This window comes from Crassostrea angulata, chromosome 3 (genome assembly GCF_025612915.1).
Source record: "Crassostrea angulata isolate pt1a10 chromosome 3, ASM2561291v2, whole genome shotgun sequence".
In the NCBI taxonomy this organism is placed as follows: domain Eukaryota; kingdom Metazoa; phylum Mollusca; class Bivalvia; order Ostreida; family Ostreidae; genus Magallana; species Magallana angulata.
Window position 1 is genome coordinate 31,296,675 of NC_069113.1, and position 18,856 is coordinate 31,315,530.

At 34.1% G+C, this 18,856-nt stretch overlaps 1 protein-coding gene across 5 annotated transcripts; it reads right to left on the reverse strand.

Moving 5' to 3' along the window:
* Window positions 1–401: 401 nt before the first annotated feature.
* LOC128177817 (arrestin domain-containing protein 17-like) lies at window positions 402–17,873 on the reverse strand. Of its 5 annotated transcripts, none has more exons than XM_052844687.1 (8): window positions 5,236–5,406; window positions 4,974–5,108; window positions 4,650–4,796; window positions 4,037–4,260; window positions 3,381–3,560; window positions 2,727–2,909; window positions 2,055–2,250; window positions 402–1,756 (listed from the first exon to the last, which is right to left on the reverse strand). In XM_052844687.1, the coding sequence occupies exons 2-8, from the start codon at window positions 5,089–5,091 to the stop codon at window positions 1,617–1,619; spliced, it is 1,188 nt and encodes a 395-aa protein (XP_052700647.1). In that variant the 5' UTR covers window positions 5,092–5,108; window positions 5,236–5,406; the 3' UTR covers window positions 402–1,616. The 5 variants fall into 5 exon arrangements, with proteins under 5 accessions (XP_052700647.1, XP_052700645.1, XP_052700646.1 ...); XM_052844685.1 differs by lacking the exon at window positions 5,236–5,406 and adding an exon at window positions 6,533–6,671 and having other exon boundaries at window positions 403–1,756; XM_052844686.1 differs by lacking the exon at window positions 5,236–5,406 and adding an exon at window positions 6,529–6,670 and having other exon boundaries at window positions 403–1,756.
* Window positions 17,874–18,856: the final 983 nt, after the last annotated feature.

The window sequence follows — 18,856 nt, forward strand, 5'->3', positions numbered from 1 at the left end:
TATAGATTCACATCTGTGAACTATGATTAACATTTGTTAACTACATGTATATTATATTAGTGATGAGCTGTTAATCATAGTTTCACATATCATGAAACTTTATTTATCAGATGAACTATGTTTCGCAATCGCAAACGATTGTTTTCAGTGTTAATTACAGTTAACTCAAACATACTAGGTCATTGTGTTAACTGTGGTTTACAGATTAATGTCGTTAACTATAGTTTAAAGCTGATGAACATAGATTATCGCTTTAACTATGGTTTACAGATGTGAAAAACGTTGTTAACTATAGTTTACGGTTCGTAAACTTCAATTACAACCGATAAAGCTATTTATCCACTATGAAACTATGTTTATTTCACTTTTGAGAATTTGGCGTGCCATTATAATTATTAGAAACAAAGACACTGGAAATGCAAATATAAAAACATATTGCTTATCTTAATCCCGACAACTTGAAAACGTGGAACGTGGTATATTACTAGTACATTATTATTACTAGTATTTCATACTTATAAGAAGAAATTAATAACAGATATTGAAGACAACACTCACCCACCCCCCTTTTTTGTTTTATGGTGAAATTTGAAAGATAAATGTCAATAAAATATATTTTTGCAAAAACATCAATTAAATCCTCAAACACGTGTTTTTGAACTTCTCAAATCGTTGTCAATATAGAAAATATCACAGCTCTAGAGTTATGTAAGTAATTTACATGTACAAAGTATATACATATTCTATTGACTATGATTGTACAAAGTATTCCATGTTGTTGTTTTTTTAGCTTAGAATTCATATGGTTCTTTGTAAATACACAATGCAACATTGCAATACCATTTACCTATTGAAACCTTAGTTTACTTTTGAATACATTTTATTATATACAAATACAAATGAATACAGGATACAATTTAAATCAAACATCACGTTAACTAATCTTATCGCCATATAATTTATGTAGTACGTACAGTTACTGTATAAAGGGTTACTTTCGCCCTTTTTCACTTGCAAAAGGTTTCGCCCCGTCTTGAATTCGCCCTGACACAGTTGTGTTTAAAGAAAGATAGTTTAAGACATAGGAATTCGCCCGGTCTTAAATTCGCCCGCTGACAACGAGGGCAAAAGGGGCGAAAATAAAACGGGGTCGAATATTTCCCTGTATATTATAGCGTATAATCCTGAATGTCCTTTTCACTGTTATCAGATAATCAAACTCACAATAAATATATAGTCAAAACTGACAATTGGCGAACTAAGAATTCATGATTATAATGAAATAGTATCTAAAATAATTTTCATATGATATCAAAATGATTACACTTGACGCAAAATCAAAAGAAAATATGCTTTCATCTTTTATATGATATATCAATAAACCAGTATTTTAAATAAAGATTACAGTGATACTCTCATCTATGATTGAAAAAAAAACATGTTTAAATAATATTAACCAATAATCATTTATATAATTTGATACGAAAAAAAAACCCTGATATTAAACAAGATGACGAAACATCTCAGATTATTAAACCGTAGAGCAAATTGACTAATAAAGCCCCACCCCACCTCAAATTCATTATAAACAATGGATTAAAGAAGGGGGTGGTCAGCTACTGGAACTGGGATTGTTTGGACCAATCATAATAGGTGTAGGCCGGGGCGTAGTCCATTTCTCCCCGCGTGTGTTCGGAGTCGTCTTCCTCCCGGATGTTGGTTTTACCGAACACACACTCACTGTAGCTAGGGGGCGCTGCAAAAAATCGAACTGAAATGATAGATTTGTTTTTGCCTTACCTTATTAGATAAATTGTGAAAAATTGTAAATCACATAAAATTGTGTAAAAAAAACTGTATGATGAAGGATCACAACCATATATATAAACACTATAAGCAAATTAAATTAGTAAGTAAAGAACATGAAATAATAACATGCTTATCAAGCATGCTTAAAACAAGAGTCCGTGCCATGCCCAGACAGCGTCAGTGGATCTGCAATGTAAATAATATACAAAAGTATCGTTATGTATTGATGTTGAATATGCACTCACGTAAATTCCAAATCTCGGTTGGGGCTACAGAGGGGTTTGGGGCTGGACCGGGAGAGGGTAACGCCGGTGTCTCTGGGGTGGACATTCCGAACTGTGTCTGGTATTGTTGGACAACTGAGCGGAGGGGTGTCGTTCCAATGATGACGTGTACGGGTACGTGAAGATCTATAGCTGGTCCAGAGGGATCAACGGTCAACTGTTTGATTAAAATTTAAATAAAATATTGGATGGACTTCTAAATTGAATTACACAATTTAGCACTTATTACATGTAATACAATAAGCTAATTTGTATAATGGCGCTTTGCATTTGGTATTTCTATTTTTTTTTTTTCAGTAATTTGTTTTTGGAAACATCTATTCTAAATTCCTGTAACAAATAAAGCCGACATCCCGTGGTAATACATTGTAGATTACAAAAAAAAACTACGCATACCCCCTCCACCCCTCCAACAAAGGATAAGAAAGTTAATGGAAAAAAATGTCTTTCAATTTTCAAAACACACAATTTGGTAAGAAATAATACAGCTTGATCATACGAAAATAAACTTTCATTGAAAGGCGATGATCTTTTGGACCAAGTAAAGGGGCAATATTTAACATGTAAACATGTAAACATGCGTGTCTTAAAAATGTTCATGATAGTGCAATGAGGAAATATAGTTTTTATTACCTCTAAGTAATAGTTGATGTCTATAATCTTACACCCCACCAAGAACGAGGGGGGTAGGGGAGGGATCATAAGCCGGTCACCGGTCCAGGTTTCTGTCTCCCCGGGCTGGACATCCTGATGTACCACCCTAGCCACCTCAGTAGTGGTTGACTTGGATTTCGTGGTGGCATGGAATATGGTGGTCTGTGTAATGGTTATTGTGAATTAATTAAAGAATTTAAAAAAAAAAAACATGATCCGTCGTTCAAACCAAATGTCTTAGACTCCTATAACCCCAAAGAATGCATTGTCCCTAATATAAAATAGATTTCATCTCAACATCACTCTTTACTCTTTTCAAAATTACAAACAGCTGTTATGCTGCCATTTTCATTAATCCATAATTTACCTCACACGGAACTACTCGGATGTCTCGCGCACTCGACAATTTGTATGGAGCGTAGGGAAATCAGCCGAGGATCGCCGATTATAATTTACCTAACTTTGCTAAAGGTATAAACGACATAAGGAATTGGCAATTCACAACCATTTCCGAAGTGAGCGTGTTAACTGCATCCCTACACTTATATATCCAACCATTACGAAAAATTTTTAATTTTTGTTTCAAAACAGTTGAGGTAGCTTTATAGTAACAGCTAAAACTTCCTTACTAACCATATTAAGTTTGACATAGCAACCGCACACTCGGCTGGTCATGTTTTGGATTTCCGCGTTGAAGTGGATGGCCTCCCCGGGGACGTACCCGCTTCGGTTCACGTTGACTGTACCGGAAATTGGTCCGGATCTGCAGCATAAACAGCACAGGAACTTGCTCTCTTGGTTCTGCGCTCCAGTCTGTCACCAAAACAGAAAACAGGGAAATGGGTAATATTTAGCATAAACAAAATTGCTACGTGTACAATATGGCTCTGCAATACCGACAAAACGTTGATTTTTTTTTATTGATTTTTTTTTTTTGGGGGGGGGGGGTTCAAAGGAATATTGGTAATATTTCCTAAGACAGCGGAATGGAATTGCATAAATTAAAATGAAGACTGGCGTCAGTTTTACAGTCACTTACTTGTACTTATTTTTTTAGTCTGCAATTCACAGCTATATCATATAGCGGGTATATGCAACATAATCAATTACTGAAACTTAAAGTCAACTGGGAAATATCTATACATGAAATCATATACTCATTTGAGAAGATTCATTTGTGAAACTGTATACCCATTTGGAAAAAAAAAACAACAAAAATTGGCCACATTGAATATGGTTCCAAGGTACAGAATGTAAACGGGGAGGGGGTGGGATGGGGATAAACTTACTGCAGCATTAGGTTGAGTGTTCAAGTCCAGTAAAGCGATGACAGTAAAAGGCCTTTTGGTGTTGTGGTCAAACTTCCATGGCTTGTCAATGGTCCCCTTGATTGTGTACCTGACGTATCCTGTGCCTCCTTCAAATGACGAGGGTAGATTGGGAGGGAGTGTGAAGGTGAAGGGGTACACATGCTGTCCCGGGGGTAACTGGTTATCATCACCCGTTCCCAGGCCTGTATAATTAAAACCATCGTATTATTTCTGGTTTTTAACTTATAATTCAATATCAAAAAATTAGGCTATAGCATCGTTGAAATCTTTAAAGCAAGAATTTAGTGGAGTATACATTTTAATTTTTTCATTTTGATCAAAATTTTGTTATCTTGGCTATTCAACATACATAGGTTGTGTGTATTACATATATCCAAGCCTCTTCTTAATACAATATATTAAGTTAAACAGGGATGTCATTCTCTGTCAGCTGATTACTTCCGGTTCCGGTTGTATGAAACTCGAACAAGTATACATTCTTCATTGACTTTAAATATCAACTATATTCAAAATGATAGGATTCTATTAGCAACTGAATCACCCATGCACCAAAATGAAAACCACAGCTGACCTTTTCCGTATACGGGCACAGTTTTCTCGAAATAGTTTTCAGTGGCGCTATAATGTCTAGTTGTGGTTATTGTAGTCTTTCCGGTACTAATGGTCTGTTGTTCCGTCCAATGGACATAAGCCAACCCCTTAAATTTCAATCTTATTTCTAAAATATAAGGTACATAATTAAAAACTGATGTTGTGAATCTTACTGCAAATCACACAGTCGTTTAGAATCTAAATTGCAGTTTCCGTTGTGTATATAGATATGAAGGCCTGGGGGAGAGAGAGAGAGAGAGAGAGAGAGAGAGAGAGAGAGTTATGATAAATTATTGTTTGAAACCTCTCATTTTCATTTCGGCATCTAATTCTACCACCAGTCTGCCATTAATGGTTTGTCCTGCAAAATACACCTGTTGTGGATCAAGCAGTTCCACGTAAAACGACCGTAGTTTACCCATTGTACTGGCGTCTCACTCTGAAGAAAAAAGAAACGGAAAACTCAACATGAATTTTGAACCATCAATATTCTAAAGATATAGGAAAGGGTAAGTTTGGTCTTTTCAATTAAAAATATAAAATATATGATTTTTAAATTATCTTACGTCCTAGTCTAGAAGACAGGGTAAGCTTTCCAAAAAGCTTAGAGATCTATAAAGCCAGTGATGCATCATCTGCCCTTTGTTCTTAATACCTTTTGTAATCACCACACTAACACGAATTTGAACATTTATTTTAGAATCTTTCTGCATTACTAAGCTGCATACGTAAGTTATAGGCCTAATGTACATCACAAACAAAGTGATTTCAGAGTTATCAACAAATTACGAAAGCCCATTGAGCTCATTTTCGTAGGTAAAAAAAATTTTTTTTTTTCATGAATAAACCCGAAACTTTCGCGAATAAACGCGTTTGTTTCGCGTAAAAACGCATAACTTTCGCGAATAAACGCAAAAGTTTCGCGAATAAACGCGTAACTATCGCGATATAACGCGTTACTTTCGCGAATAAACGCGAAACTTTCGCGATATACCGTGTTATTTTCGCGAATAAACGCGAAACTTAAATGTAAATATTGTTATTTCAGAGTAGAACCCCTATGAAGAATAATTACTGAAAACAAATATCTTGATAATATTTTATAAAGATGTAAATGAATTAGATTTAACCTTTTACAAATTAACATAAATTCAAACGTATGAAATCTTTAAAATCTTAGTACTGATTTTCAAAGGACATAATGCATCGCGCTTCTCACATTCTAATGGCGCTGTATTATTAAAAATGAGGCAGTAGCATATTTTATTTATAACAATTTTAATTCGAATTAAACGTTTTATTAAGTATCATTTTAGAATTTAAAGGATTTAATTGTTTAAAACGTTATAACATATGTTATATCGCCGCGACATAAATCAAGGGTGTTGTTTACTCAGGGTTTGAGTTCTCAAATTTGGATTGTTATAAAGTTCAATGTCATGAGTAAAATTTGTTCTAAACACAAAAAAGTATCAATGAAATGAATTATTGACAAAACATTCGATATTTTTACTTTATTATGGAACTAGCCAAAAACAAAAATAGACTTTAAGCCAAACATAGGAAATTCGAACTAAATTTTGCAGATTTTGTTCTGTAAAACTTACGCCTTTAATTGCGAAAGTTTCGCGTTTATACGCGAAAGTTTCGCGTTTATTTGTGAAACTATTGCGTTATATCGCGAAAGTTTCGCGTTTAGACCCGAAAAAAATATTTTTTTTTACCTACGAAAATGAGCTCTATGGGCTTTCGTAACAAATAAACTTTACATGTAATTATTAAGTATATGATTATATGCTGGGTTTTTTATTCCATTTTTTTTTTTGGATAATTTAATTAATGTACATAAATTTACCTACTTACTTTCCAGGAAATAAGAAACCCTTCCAGAACAGGTACCACGGGTGCGTACAAATATCTACAGAGGCCTAGACAAAGAGGAAATATTGAGTTTAAGGTTAATATATGGCACGGGTTGTTTCTTGCGACATGTCCGGTGAAGAGGCGTGAACGTTTTATGTACAATATTTATAAATGAAAACATAAAAAGATATTGTCATCTTTGTGTGTTTAAAGATTGGCCAATAAATAGATCTATAGAAATCTTAAGAAAGGATTTAATTTGTTGAAGAGTTGATATACATGTGATGTATCGCACTGTCTGCATGCACTTCGCTCATAATATTAATTTACATTGTAAAGGATATTCTCGACTGGCCTGGTCTAGCTTCTATCGATTTGTGAAAGAATTGGGAAAGCCTGATTATGTTCTAGTTATCAAGCAATTGGGCTTTCAACTGGCTATTAAGATTTGAATAATGCATAAATCCCCCCTTCCTAAAAAAAAGTGTAAGCGTGTAGGCCTACGCGTATTTGGTTGCTTTTGAAATTTCACCGCTGTCATCGTGAAACATACTGGCGCCAGTACAGCTTTAATTTCTTCTCCGGGGTCATGACCTGGTCACTGTATTATTGGTATATATACAGAATCATGTCCTGCAGTAAGGGGGTTTCCTATTGATCGTTTAACGACTTTTATACCCTCGGCGTATTGTGAATTTTGAATTTACTGGTTGAATGTAAATATGACACCTTAATCTAAAGATCTGTTAATGTATAAAAATAGGAACTATATACAGTAGTGTTAGGCTGTTAAAGTTACTTCGTTTTCAACATGTTAAACCTACGAAATGAAGATGCAAACCTAATGGGTTCAAATTACGATTAAAATGAAAAAATATCAGTTTTCAAAAAAAAAAAAAAAATTAAAAAAGAAAATTAAAAACCCTACCTTTTCTTGATATTTTACAAGTTTATTGTCCTACAACAAATGAAAACACGTTTTTTTAATCAATATATCTATGGCAGCCTCGAAGAGACAATCCGGTTCTTAAGGTTTACAAAAAAAGTATTATGGACCGGACGTCTCTACAACAATATCGAAAAGATCTTTCTTTTTAATGACACAACAGCAATGAAAATTAAAAGAAAATTGATGTGATTAGAACAAGATTTATTATTAATACATACACTTCCATATACTGGTATACTGATTGCAACAATTCTTTAGTCATTGAATGGTGCATTTAACGATTTGAGCTGACATTTCTCATTATTTTTTCATGGCCGTGTTTAATAGTTAAGAGTTATAATTTTTAAAATATTAGCCAACCAGAACATGAGAGTCAGTTTTCGAGCTAGTTAGTAACATACAAGAATCTTTGTTACTAGTATGTAAACAATTTGAAATTTTTCAGCTCAAACCGTAGCCATCAAATTTAAACTGATTGAACTATAATTGTAAACTCTTTTTAAACACAGATTCACTGATGCAAATATTACACGTTATCGACAAACAAAAAACATAATATTATACGTTAGAAATGGCACAGCCATGAACGATCTGTAATTATTCATACATTATTGACTACCAGATATTTATTTCATAATAAATATTACATATATATATTTGAAACATGTATTTAAACTTACTAGCTCCAAACAAGTACATGTATATAGTATGTTAAAGCAATCAATACGCCATTGCATTCTATCCATTATATTCTTAGTATAAAAATTACGCATTCTTTTTTAATCAGCTTTACAAACGTGTTAATTTTTTTAACCAATAGCTTGATAACTTTTAAGGAGGCCGGGGGGGGGGGGGGGGGGGGGGGTCAACACAGTTAACCATCGGATGTACCTTAACTTTTTTTCTTTTCTTTTTTTTACAAATGATTTGTTAAGCTATAAACAATTATTGAGGAAAGACCATTTTAACTAAAGTTGAGTTAGAATGTTTTCCTATATCTTTATATAGAGCTCTTCTTTTTCAGGAGATTTATAAAGTCTAAAAAACGGCCACAGCCATCCAGCCCTCTTAAATTAGTAAAACAAAAAATTTGTTGTCACATCCCTTTGAAATTGTCATTGATATTCTGAATTCCCATGAAGACCTTATGTTTCTATGATAAAATAGAATTTATTATTTCAGATGAGTAGAGAGAGCAAGGTTTAACAAGTAAAGGTGGCATAGGTAACATTAGAAGGGAAGAGGTTGTGCTTCACGAAGCTGAGACTTTCAACAAAATGATGACGTTGTATTTTAAAACTTATTCGTGTAAATTGATTACTAGTATTTGTCCTGCTTGTCCTAAGGCAAAGAGATGCATAAACCATCATACACTGTATATTATAAATGACTGATGACTGGTGCATCTTATACACACACGTCTGATGGCATGATGTTGCACAAAAAATAATTCTTCGACGTCCGATGGGGGGGGGGGGGGGGGGTCGGTAAGGAAAGGTGGAAAGACCTTTCCAAAAAGTTAATATTGATTGAATGCACGTCGGTTGCAAATACTTTCTGCAATACCTAAATTTTAACCGTATGAAATAAGGAGAATTTAATTATTAAATCAATTGTCTAATCCCTTTCTTATCTTCAACGTAATTCAATTCAATTTTTTAAATATTATATATAGCTCTTTAAAACGTCGTAACTTTAAGATTTGATATTTCCAAAAATACATGTACATGTATCAAGCAGTATATAGAACTTATATATTCTCAAAAATAAGAACACATATGGTATTATATCGGTTACTATGAAAACATTTCATTGTTTTCATTTGTTGGAGCCATCTTTTATAAGCAGTTTTAAAAAAATCACTGACACGAGAGGAGGGGGTTATTTTCGGTGACGGTAACTCTAGGACCTGTAGATACAAAGTTAACGTTTTTATTATATAGATAGAAATGTATCTGAGTGAACTATTAATATCGGTAAACAACTAAACATGGAATCTACATTTAGCCACCATGGACAAAGATGTTTCCACAGTATCTCCAAGATAAAACAAAACTCATCAGTCAAGTTAGTTCAATTGATGTTGGTGAACTGGGTAACCTAAAACAAATAGGATAAAGCCGGCATGACATGGAGATCAGATAAACCCATCGCCAACTCCCATAGTGTCATTTATGTTGCTGTTGATTGATTGGAAGGAGGTGTCACTGGTCAGCTACTGGAACTGAGATTGTTTGGACCAATCATAATAGGTGTAGGCCGGGGCGTAGTCCATTTCTCCCCGCGTGTGTTCGGAGTCGTCTTCCTCCCGGATGTTCGTTTTACCGAACACACACTCACTGTAGCTAGGGGGCGCTGCAACAAATCGAATTGATATGTTTGGGAAATGTTCAAGATTCTTTAGTATTATACTGTGATACATTTACTATTACTATACTTTCATGTTAAATACTGAAATCTGATTGGTTTAGACGCAGTTTGTAATCCCTTCTATTACCCTCAGCGTTAGCAACACACTTGGCAACGGGTAACACAACGAATTGTTACATGCGCGTAAACTATGCGCGTACGGTTCGCCAAAGAATTCACGTCATTCATATATAAAAGTAGTAAAGTTTTCTTTAAAATTAAGACATTCAGTATAATAAAATAAATAGTGCCCGTTTAGGAGGGTAAGAGTTGAAATTGACACCCCTCAAAAACCATTGTCAACCGACGCGAAGCGGAGGTTGACATTAGTTTTCTCGGGTGTCAATTTCAACTCTTACCCTCCTAAACGGGCACTATTTATATAATGAGACATTTCAATGATTATCGAGATTTATTCCAAAAGTTAAATCACTTACAAAACTGTACTAGTACATGTAGATATCCTTTTTCAGATCGATATCATAATGATAAAGTAGTAACCTTTTGCACCATTTGACTTGCTTTTGACTTGCTTATCATAATATGTAAATACCTGCAGTTTCTATAAGACATAGTCCCCTTTTCCTAATATTTATAACTTAATAATATTTTTTTGACTTATTAATAATAGAAACTAAATATTAAGTTGGACACCCACGTAAGTTGGACATGTCAGGCATGGCTGCGGCCATTGGCGGTGCAGAGGGAGCTGACGGGGCCGGACCAGGGGGAGGTAACGCTGAAGGCTGAGAGGTCATTCCAAATTGTGTCTGGTACTGCTGGACAACTGAACGCAAGGGTATTGTTCCAATGATAATAAGTAAAGGCACATGAAGGTCTATGGCAGGCCCAGAGGGATCAACGATCAGCTGTTTGAAAAAGTCAAAACGCTAGATTTATTATATTTAAACTAATATTAATTAATAATCAATCAAGCTCTGGACGTCATTATACATGCATATGACCCGCATTTTTAAACATTCTAAAGGTCAAGATCTAGTAAATGAAAGGTGCCTACAGATTTATGAAATTCAAGAAATTAACTCTTTTAATGATGCTTCAAAACAATATATTTGTTTCACAGGGTGTACCGGGGCTTTCTGTTTTGGTATACACAATGAAAAATCATGTTTTAAACAATCATTTTCTATGAAATATGAAGGATAAAAGTAACAAATATCAGAGTTTTGTCCAATTTTGACTTATAAAATTTATCTAGAATGCCTTCAGTCTTTCCAAAAACGGAATTAAACCTCTTTAGAATGATGTCAAATAGAATATAGGTACCGGGATTACTTTTCCCGTGATTAATTATAGAATGTCAAAATATTGTTTTATTTTCTACATAATTCCTTTAAATACGGGAAAAATTCATCAAATCAATTATGATGTCATAATGGTTCTAGCACCAAAAAGACAGTCTGAAATCATTTACTAGATCTCGACCTTAACGAATCATTGGATTCCTTTAAAAAATCATTGCTCGCAAATTAACTGTAAAATTCTTTCATCTTTGTTATCATATTAAACATATTACTAGATTTAAAATCGGAACCAACTCTCAAGAAACAAAATTGCACTTTCGAAAATTTTAAGTAATAGGGCAATATATAAGCCGTTTTAAAAATATGTTTCTAATATTACAATAAGTAAACTACTTTTTGTCACCTCTAAGTAATAGTTGATGTCTATAATCCTACACCCCACCAGGAATGAGGGGGGTAGGGGAGGGATCATAAGCCGGTCACCGGTCCATGTTTCTGTCTCCCCGGGCTGGACATCTTGATGCACCACCCTAGCCACCTCAGTAGTGGTTGACTTGGATTTCGTGGTGGCATGGAATATGGTGGTCTGTTTAGATGGTATATTGGAAAAAAATAATTGAAAGGTCTTTGATATTAAAATTGAGATGTACTTCCCTGGGGAAAATTCCACGTTAGACTAAAGCTACAGCGTGAAAGCTGACATTCGGGGAAATCCTACTCTGAAACATTGCTTTAATTTTCAGGAACGAATAATTATAAATACAATGTGTGTGAAACGAATACCAACAACAAAAACTCCATCAACATGCACGAATCAAGATTTTTCATTTTTGGTTTAAAAGAGTGTCAATTTTATAGCAAAAGCAAACACAACCTAGCAATACTAACCATAGTAAGTTTGACATGGCAACCGCACACTCGGCTGGTCATGTTTTGGATTTCCGCGTTGAAGTGGATCGCCTCCCCGGGGACGTACCCGCATCTGTTCAGACTGAGTGTACCGGTAATCGGTCCGGACTTACAGCACAAACAGCATAAGAACTTGTTCTGCTGGTTTTGGGTCCCACACTGTTAAATATTAAAAAGCAGGAAAAAAAGTTAATTATGAATAAATTCAAAGAAGGCAACGAGATCTCATGTCAAAACTGAAAATCAATTTGCGAAGGAAATGGATGGATTGGTTTGACTTTTAAAAACTGCCAAGTCAAATGAGATCACTGCAAGACATTTATAGGTAAAAATATTACATGTATTAATGGAAAATATTGTAACATGCACTTGTTTTCTTTTACTTTTGTATATGTTTGGTTATAGACTTTAAAATTTCTTTGACAATCATTATCCTAAAGCCAAGGAAACACTATACTTAGCGAGGGTAAACAGTTTATATTTTATCAATCGAGGTCAACTTATCTATTTATATGTACACAAGCAGTACAAAAAATGTTAAGGATTACTTTTTTATATAATTATATAATATAATAGGACTGTTCTGTACGTCCCTGCGAACAACTAAGCCGAAAGAATTGGTTCCTTGATTGCAAATAAATCCACAGCTGGACTGTTCAATACTCATAGATACCCGTGAAATGAACTTACTGCAGCATTAGGTTGAGTATTCAAGTCCAGTAAAGCGATGACAGTAAAAGGCCTTTTGGTGTTGTGGTCAAACTTCCATGGCTTGTCAATGGTCCCCTTGATTGTGTACCTGACGTATCCTGTGCCTCCTTCAAAGGACGAGGGCAGATTGGGAGGAAGTGTGAAGGTGAAGGGGTACACATGCTGTCCCGGGGGTAGCCGATTATCGTCGCCCATTCCCAGACCTGGACAAAATCATCGTCGTATTTTTTTCAATGGTTTCTTATTTTTGTACACATCTTTTATAATTTGATGTTTTGCTATGGTGCGCAATTTCAGTGATATGCTATGGGATATAGAGAACAGTCCAAACATTTCAAATAAAATAAAAAACCAAAAATTTCCACCAATATGCCATGTAAACAATTATTCTTTGTAATAAAATAAAATAATTATAAACTGAGTTGAAATTATAATGTATGTTATGATATGGTATGCAATGATGAATGAGTATTTAATAATGTGCTATGAGATTGTATGCTATGGCATTGGTAAGAGATTAACACTATGCTATGGTGTAAGCTTGAATTGACAGCATCAAAATGCCGGAAACGTTGAACATTATAGAAGCGGAAAATAGGTTTGTTTCATGCTTAGGTATGTATAATTCATAAAAAAAAAGTCTTTAATTTTTCGGCAGAAAAAAAACTTGTGTGTTCAGAATACAATAATTTTGGTATATCCTTCAGTTGCACATACGCCAACAACAACTGCCTTCATGATATTATAATTGCATGACTTAAAGAGGCACGGTAATTCAGTTAAAAATTACAACCTCTTCCATACACAGGAACAATTTGCTCAAAGTATGTCTCTGATGCTGTGTAATATTCAGTCTCGGTACGCTGATTACTTCCGGTTCCGGTTGTATGAGACTCCGACCAGGATACATACGACATGCCTTTAAAGATCAACCTTACTTCTGAAAATACAGAGGGTTATAAATGAAAATGCTGACCTCTTCCATAGACGGGTACAGTTTGATCGAAGTAGTTTTCAGTGGCGCTATAATGCCTCGTTGTGGTTCGTCGGTTCTTCCCGCTTCCGGTGCTGTGCTGCTCGGTCCAATGAACATAAGCCAATCCCTTAAATTTCAATCTTATTTCTGAAATATATTTGTATTAGATGTGGAATATAAACGCAGGGCATTTTTAACTGACCTCACCAGTTCTTTTTTTTTAAATTACACTAAGAAAATTATAACACGTACAGCACATGTTTTACACGTCCACCGTAATTGTGTGTAATTCTGTAATTGTGTGTACGTTTATTTTTTTCCATACTAATTTTATGTTCTAAAAAATTATTACATGTAGCAAAAAGGTCAATTTCTATAACACGTTAGAACGGTCAGATAGTTTTTTTTAATTATGAACAAAAGAAGAAATTGTAGTTTTTAATGACATTAAAATATACATGTAATATCATTACGATTAAATCAAGTGTTGTATACACCTGTAGATGTTAGAACGATTTTAACAAGGCCTTGGACTTTCAGTAAGATGTTACTATCTGTTTCTTGCATCAAAACAAGTTAAAAGTGATGTTGGTTTCGAGTGAAATATTACACAGATTTCGTGGTCTTAGCTCAAAAGCCAGACAAATCTTGTTGGTTTGAAAGAGCCTTGGATGATTGGTCAGCAATGAAATAGACAGGCCTACCTCACATTGCTGTTTGATACCAACTACTTAAAGTCCAAGCCCTTGTTAAAATGGTTCTAAGTAACCATCTTTTGGGTTATACAACTTTACTACTAAGAACAAGTTTTGTTCACTTTTAAGGTTAGCCTTAAATATCGTGATAAAGCAATACGATATCCTAGTGTACATAATTGTTCCCTGTATATTGAAGTAAACTTAAGCTTTTTCTTACACTTCTATTCATGATGCGCTGTAGTGTATGATTTATTATCGCATAAAAAACCAATGTACTCAACAGGTCGCTATTGAACATATAAATACAAAGGCTTAGTACGCAGTTATGTACAATTGAATTATAATATCCATATTTTATATCTCTACCGTTGTCAATTTCTGTGTGCTATTGATTACATGGTCGTGTATACAAATTACAGGGAAATTCAATGAAATCTGAAACTCATTTAAGATTTGTTTACATGGAAATAGATTTAATAAAAATGAGAATCGATATATATCGAAAATAAGATAGCCAATTAATTTTTTTCATTTAATTCCGACGCATTCTCACGTTCTTCGCACGTTTTTATCTTATCTCACTTCTGTGTTGCTATTCTTTGCAGCTTCAGTGCCAAGAGCTCAAATAACCGACTTATGGTAGCCCGTATCTGACTTGACCTACATTTCATTGTACATAGAGTATGGTGTATCGATACCCCCGTGCAATATATCTTTACCACCATAACCTGTTAGCCTCACACCCTACCGTCCCTGACTCTCGACCACACACGAGACACATACACATACACACATACCCAAGCTTACATGTACATACAATTATCAAAGCAAATATTAATAGTAATAATTATTGTTTGAAACCTCTCATTTTCATCTCGGCATCCAATTCTACCACCAGTCTGCCATTAATGGTTTGTCCTGCAAAATACACCTGTTGTGGATCCAGCAGTTCCACGTAAAACGAGCGTAGTTTACCCATTGTACTGGTGTCTCTCTGAAAATAAACAAAAATATAAAGCATTTTTTATACTAGAACTATAGCTAGAACTCGAATTGTAGTACAGAAAATCACGGTTATAGCGAACACGCTTATAATGAAATGATGATTACAGCAAAGTGGTTTTCATTTCCTGTACTTTATTACATATTGTAAACTTGACGGTTATAACGAATTACGCTTATAACGAAGCGAAATCGCCCGTCCCTTGGACTGTTTTACTGTATTATCTTAGTAAATTAATTGATACAGAATTGGAATTTCATACATTTTATTTACTTACAAAGAAGATTTATTATAACAAACAACTGTTAGAGATCATATTACACACATGAAACTGCAATAGCATACTGTTACTTATATGAGGTTTGTTACTGACTGACTACAGAAATATATCGGGTTGACCGAGCTCATTGTACATGTAAATAACATTGCAAATTTTACAATCTATGAAATTGATCAACCCGATATATTTTTGTAGTCAGTCAGTAAAAAAACCTAATAACTAATAAGTGTTTTGTTTTCCCAAGTACTTTCAAGTGAAGACACTTGTTCACAAAATGCGATGATCAACGCAAATCCATGTAAAAGTGGCCTTAGGCATACATCTCGTCCATTTTAACACAAAAAAACTCTTCAAAACTATCATTTTCACCTTTTAAACGCCCTATGCTAATCGTCGATGCACCTTTCTTTACTTACAGTGTTTTGTTGCTATTCAATTTTAAACGTTTTCTTCCTTAGTTTTCTTCGCAGAGGTTTGAGCAAATCTTAACGCTCAGACATAGGTATATTGTTAAAAACTGTGTGGCATTCGAAATTCAATTCCAAGCGCCGAAGTAAATTTCAATTTACGATATGTCTTAGGGTTTCTTTTCTGTCATTTAAAAAAAGATACAAAGAACTCAATTGAAATTGATAAAGAAGAAATTCAATACTGTTTATAAGATTATTTTCGCCCAGTGTTATTTCGTCCTTCTACACTTGCAAACGGTTTCGTTCTTTCTTTGAACTCGCCAAGATGTTAAAAAAGGTATTCATTGCGAGAATAGAATTCGCCCAGCTTTAATTCGCCCGCTGACAAAAAGGGCGAAAGGGGCGTAAATAAAACGGGGCAAATATTTCCCTTCATTCAGTAGTTCTTCGATGACATATCGTCTTGTTAAAATAGGAGATGCTAATAAGAACGAAAACAAATATCTTTGATACCGGGATTTATAATTGAAAATCTGACATTCTTTAACTCTACCTGCTTGTATTCGAAGGTTCTTTGAATAACTGCACAATTTTTCAACATTACTAGCATACAATATCAATTGTTCTACAAAAGCCAAGTACTATAGTAGACTTTGGCGAATTTAAGACTGGGCAAATACCAATGTTCCAAGTTATCTCTTTAGTACACAATCGTGTCTGTGCGAATTTAAGACTGGGCAAAACCATTTGCAAGCGCAGAGGGGCGAAAATAACCTTGTATACAGTTCTATTTTCTGTCCCAGAATGCATCATAATTTGCACATTTATCAAACAACTAATTACCTAAGCTATCAAGTGTAGGTCTATAATGCACGTGATAAGAGATTATATCTAAATCTAATCTTGCTGATCAAAAGTGCGAGCCTAAATAAATAACTAAATTGGCTCGTATCTTGTACTTCCTTTCAAAAATTGATTTCATTTATTTTAATACTTTTTTCCAACTCAAAAGAAGTTGTTATATAGCTATCGGTTTTCCTTACATCCTTCCCCAGTCAGCCCTTCCAACAATATTATAACCCCAATGTTTTCTGTTTCGTTTTTAAGGTTTGAAGAAAATTTGTGTTGGAGTTGTGTTCCATAGTTTTTCTCCGGATTATTCGCAGGGTGGGGTTTTTGCATGGTTGACGAATTTAATCTTCTATTGTTGCATTGCTGATTGCGGAGTCTCTTGCACGTGGGTTTCATTCACTAAGATGCAGGGATTTGTAACAATATTTAAACAGGCAATCAGTAAATCACAATTTCAGTATACCTGAATTGACCTAATTATGTATTGTTGACATCTTTTTAAAAAAATATGATGTATGGATCGCCTGCATGGCATAGCCCAATTGTATTTTATTAATACAAAAGAAATGTTTTACTCAACAATCAAAACTGTGTATATATTAAATAGTTGATAATCTAAGTTATCACTTATCGATTTTTAGGCGAGCGCGAATCAACCCGTAAAATAATAATCGTAAACGTTTTTAACAATTTCAGGTAACCCTGCGATCATATTAAAATCAAATTCCTAACATTGTGGTTTTACATACTTGTTTTGTAGGTAGTTAGATCTACGATCGTCTCTGTTAGATGCACCCCGCTGAAAGTAGAAAATCTGTTTGTAAATAATACACATGTATCTGTTGTTGGTACGGAAACCCACACGTGACATGATTTTTCTCGTGGGGTATTTCGAAATAGGGGGATCCTACGTGCATCTTTTAGTTGAAATCATGTGTCCACTAGACTTCTCTAGGTACGAATATTTTTTTTAATAGATTTGTATGAAATATAAAAATAAATAGCTAAGAATTATTTATATTTATAACGTTATACAATGGATATATAAAAATGTAGAATTCGAAAGATTTTAAAAAATACAAAATGATATAAGGGTGGATTCATGTCAATGTATTAAAAATTCTTATATTTACAGATAGGTTCACTCCGGTGAGGGCTTAATAATATCATCAGGGACGGTTATATACATGTACATATAACATGCAAACACATACAATAAAATTGTATGTGTTTGCACGTTATATGTACTTAAGAAATAAACAATGTTATTTAGTGAACATGGCGTTATGAATAGCAATTGCTCTGTTGGCATATTCCATGATGCGCGCTAGCGCATCATGGAAAATATGCCAGCAGAGCAGTTGCTATTCATAACGCCATGTTCACTAAATAATCGTTGTTTATTACTTATATTTGCATTTTACCACTCGCAAATACCCTGTATTAGCCTAGACCTCAACATTTAGCTATTAAATCAAAAGTAAACATTCAGACTGTAATGTATCTTTTTAATTCACATAGATTTGTTAACAGAATCAATGATATGTTGTAACAGTAATTCCTTTAAAATGTTATCAAAAACATGTTTTAATATTACATGTAAATACGTCAATTTTAATGGAGTTGGAGAAAAACACATGATGTATCGTATAGTGGTTTAAATCTATAACGTCATGGAAAAGTATATATAACGTTACACCTTTATGACGTCATAGTATACTGACAGAGCAATTGCGATTATAGAGATATAATTGCAGCTCCTCCGTATGGGCTTACAGTGGGAAAAAACAATGGAAATGCAAATATATGTATATAACGTGCAAACACATACAAAAAAAAATGGATTTTTAATAGCCCCATCC

What these genes read in the sequence shown, in the direction of transcription:
- LOC128177817 (XM_052844684.1), bottom strand. Translation starts at nt 15,428, where the DNA reads ATGGGTAAACTACGCTCGTTTTACGTGGAACTGCTGGATCCACAACAG. An exon ending in TGCCGAGATGAAAATGAGAG is followed by an intron (nt 13,899 to 15,310) that starts GTTTCAAACAAT and finishes AATATATTTCAG; the next exon opens with AAATAAGATTGAAATTTAAG. An exon ending in ACATCAACTATTACTTAGAG is followed by an intron (nt 10,760 to 11,558) that starts GTGACAAAAAGT and finishes TTTTTCAAACAG; the next exon opens with CTGATCGTTGATCCCTCTGG.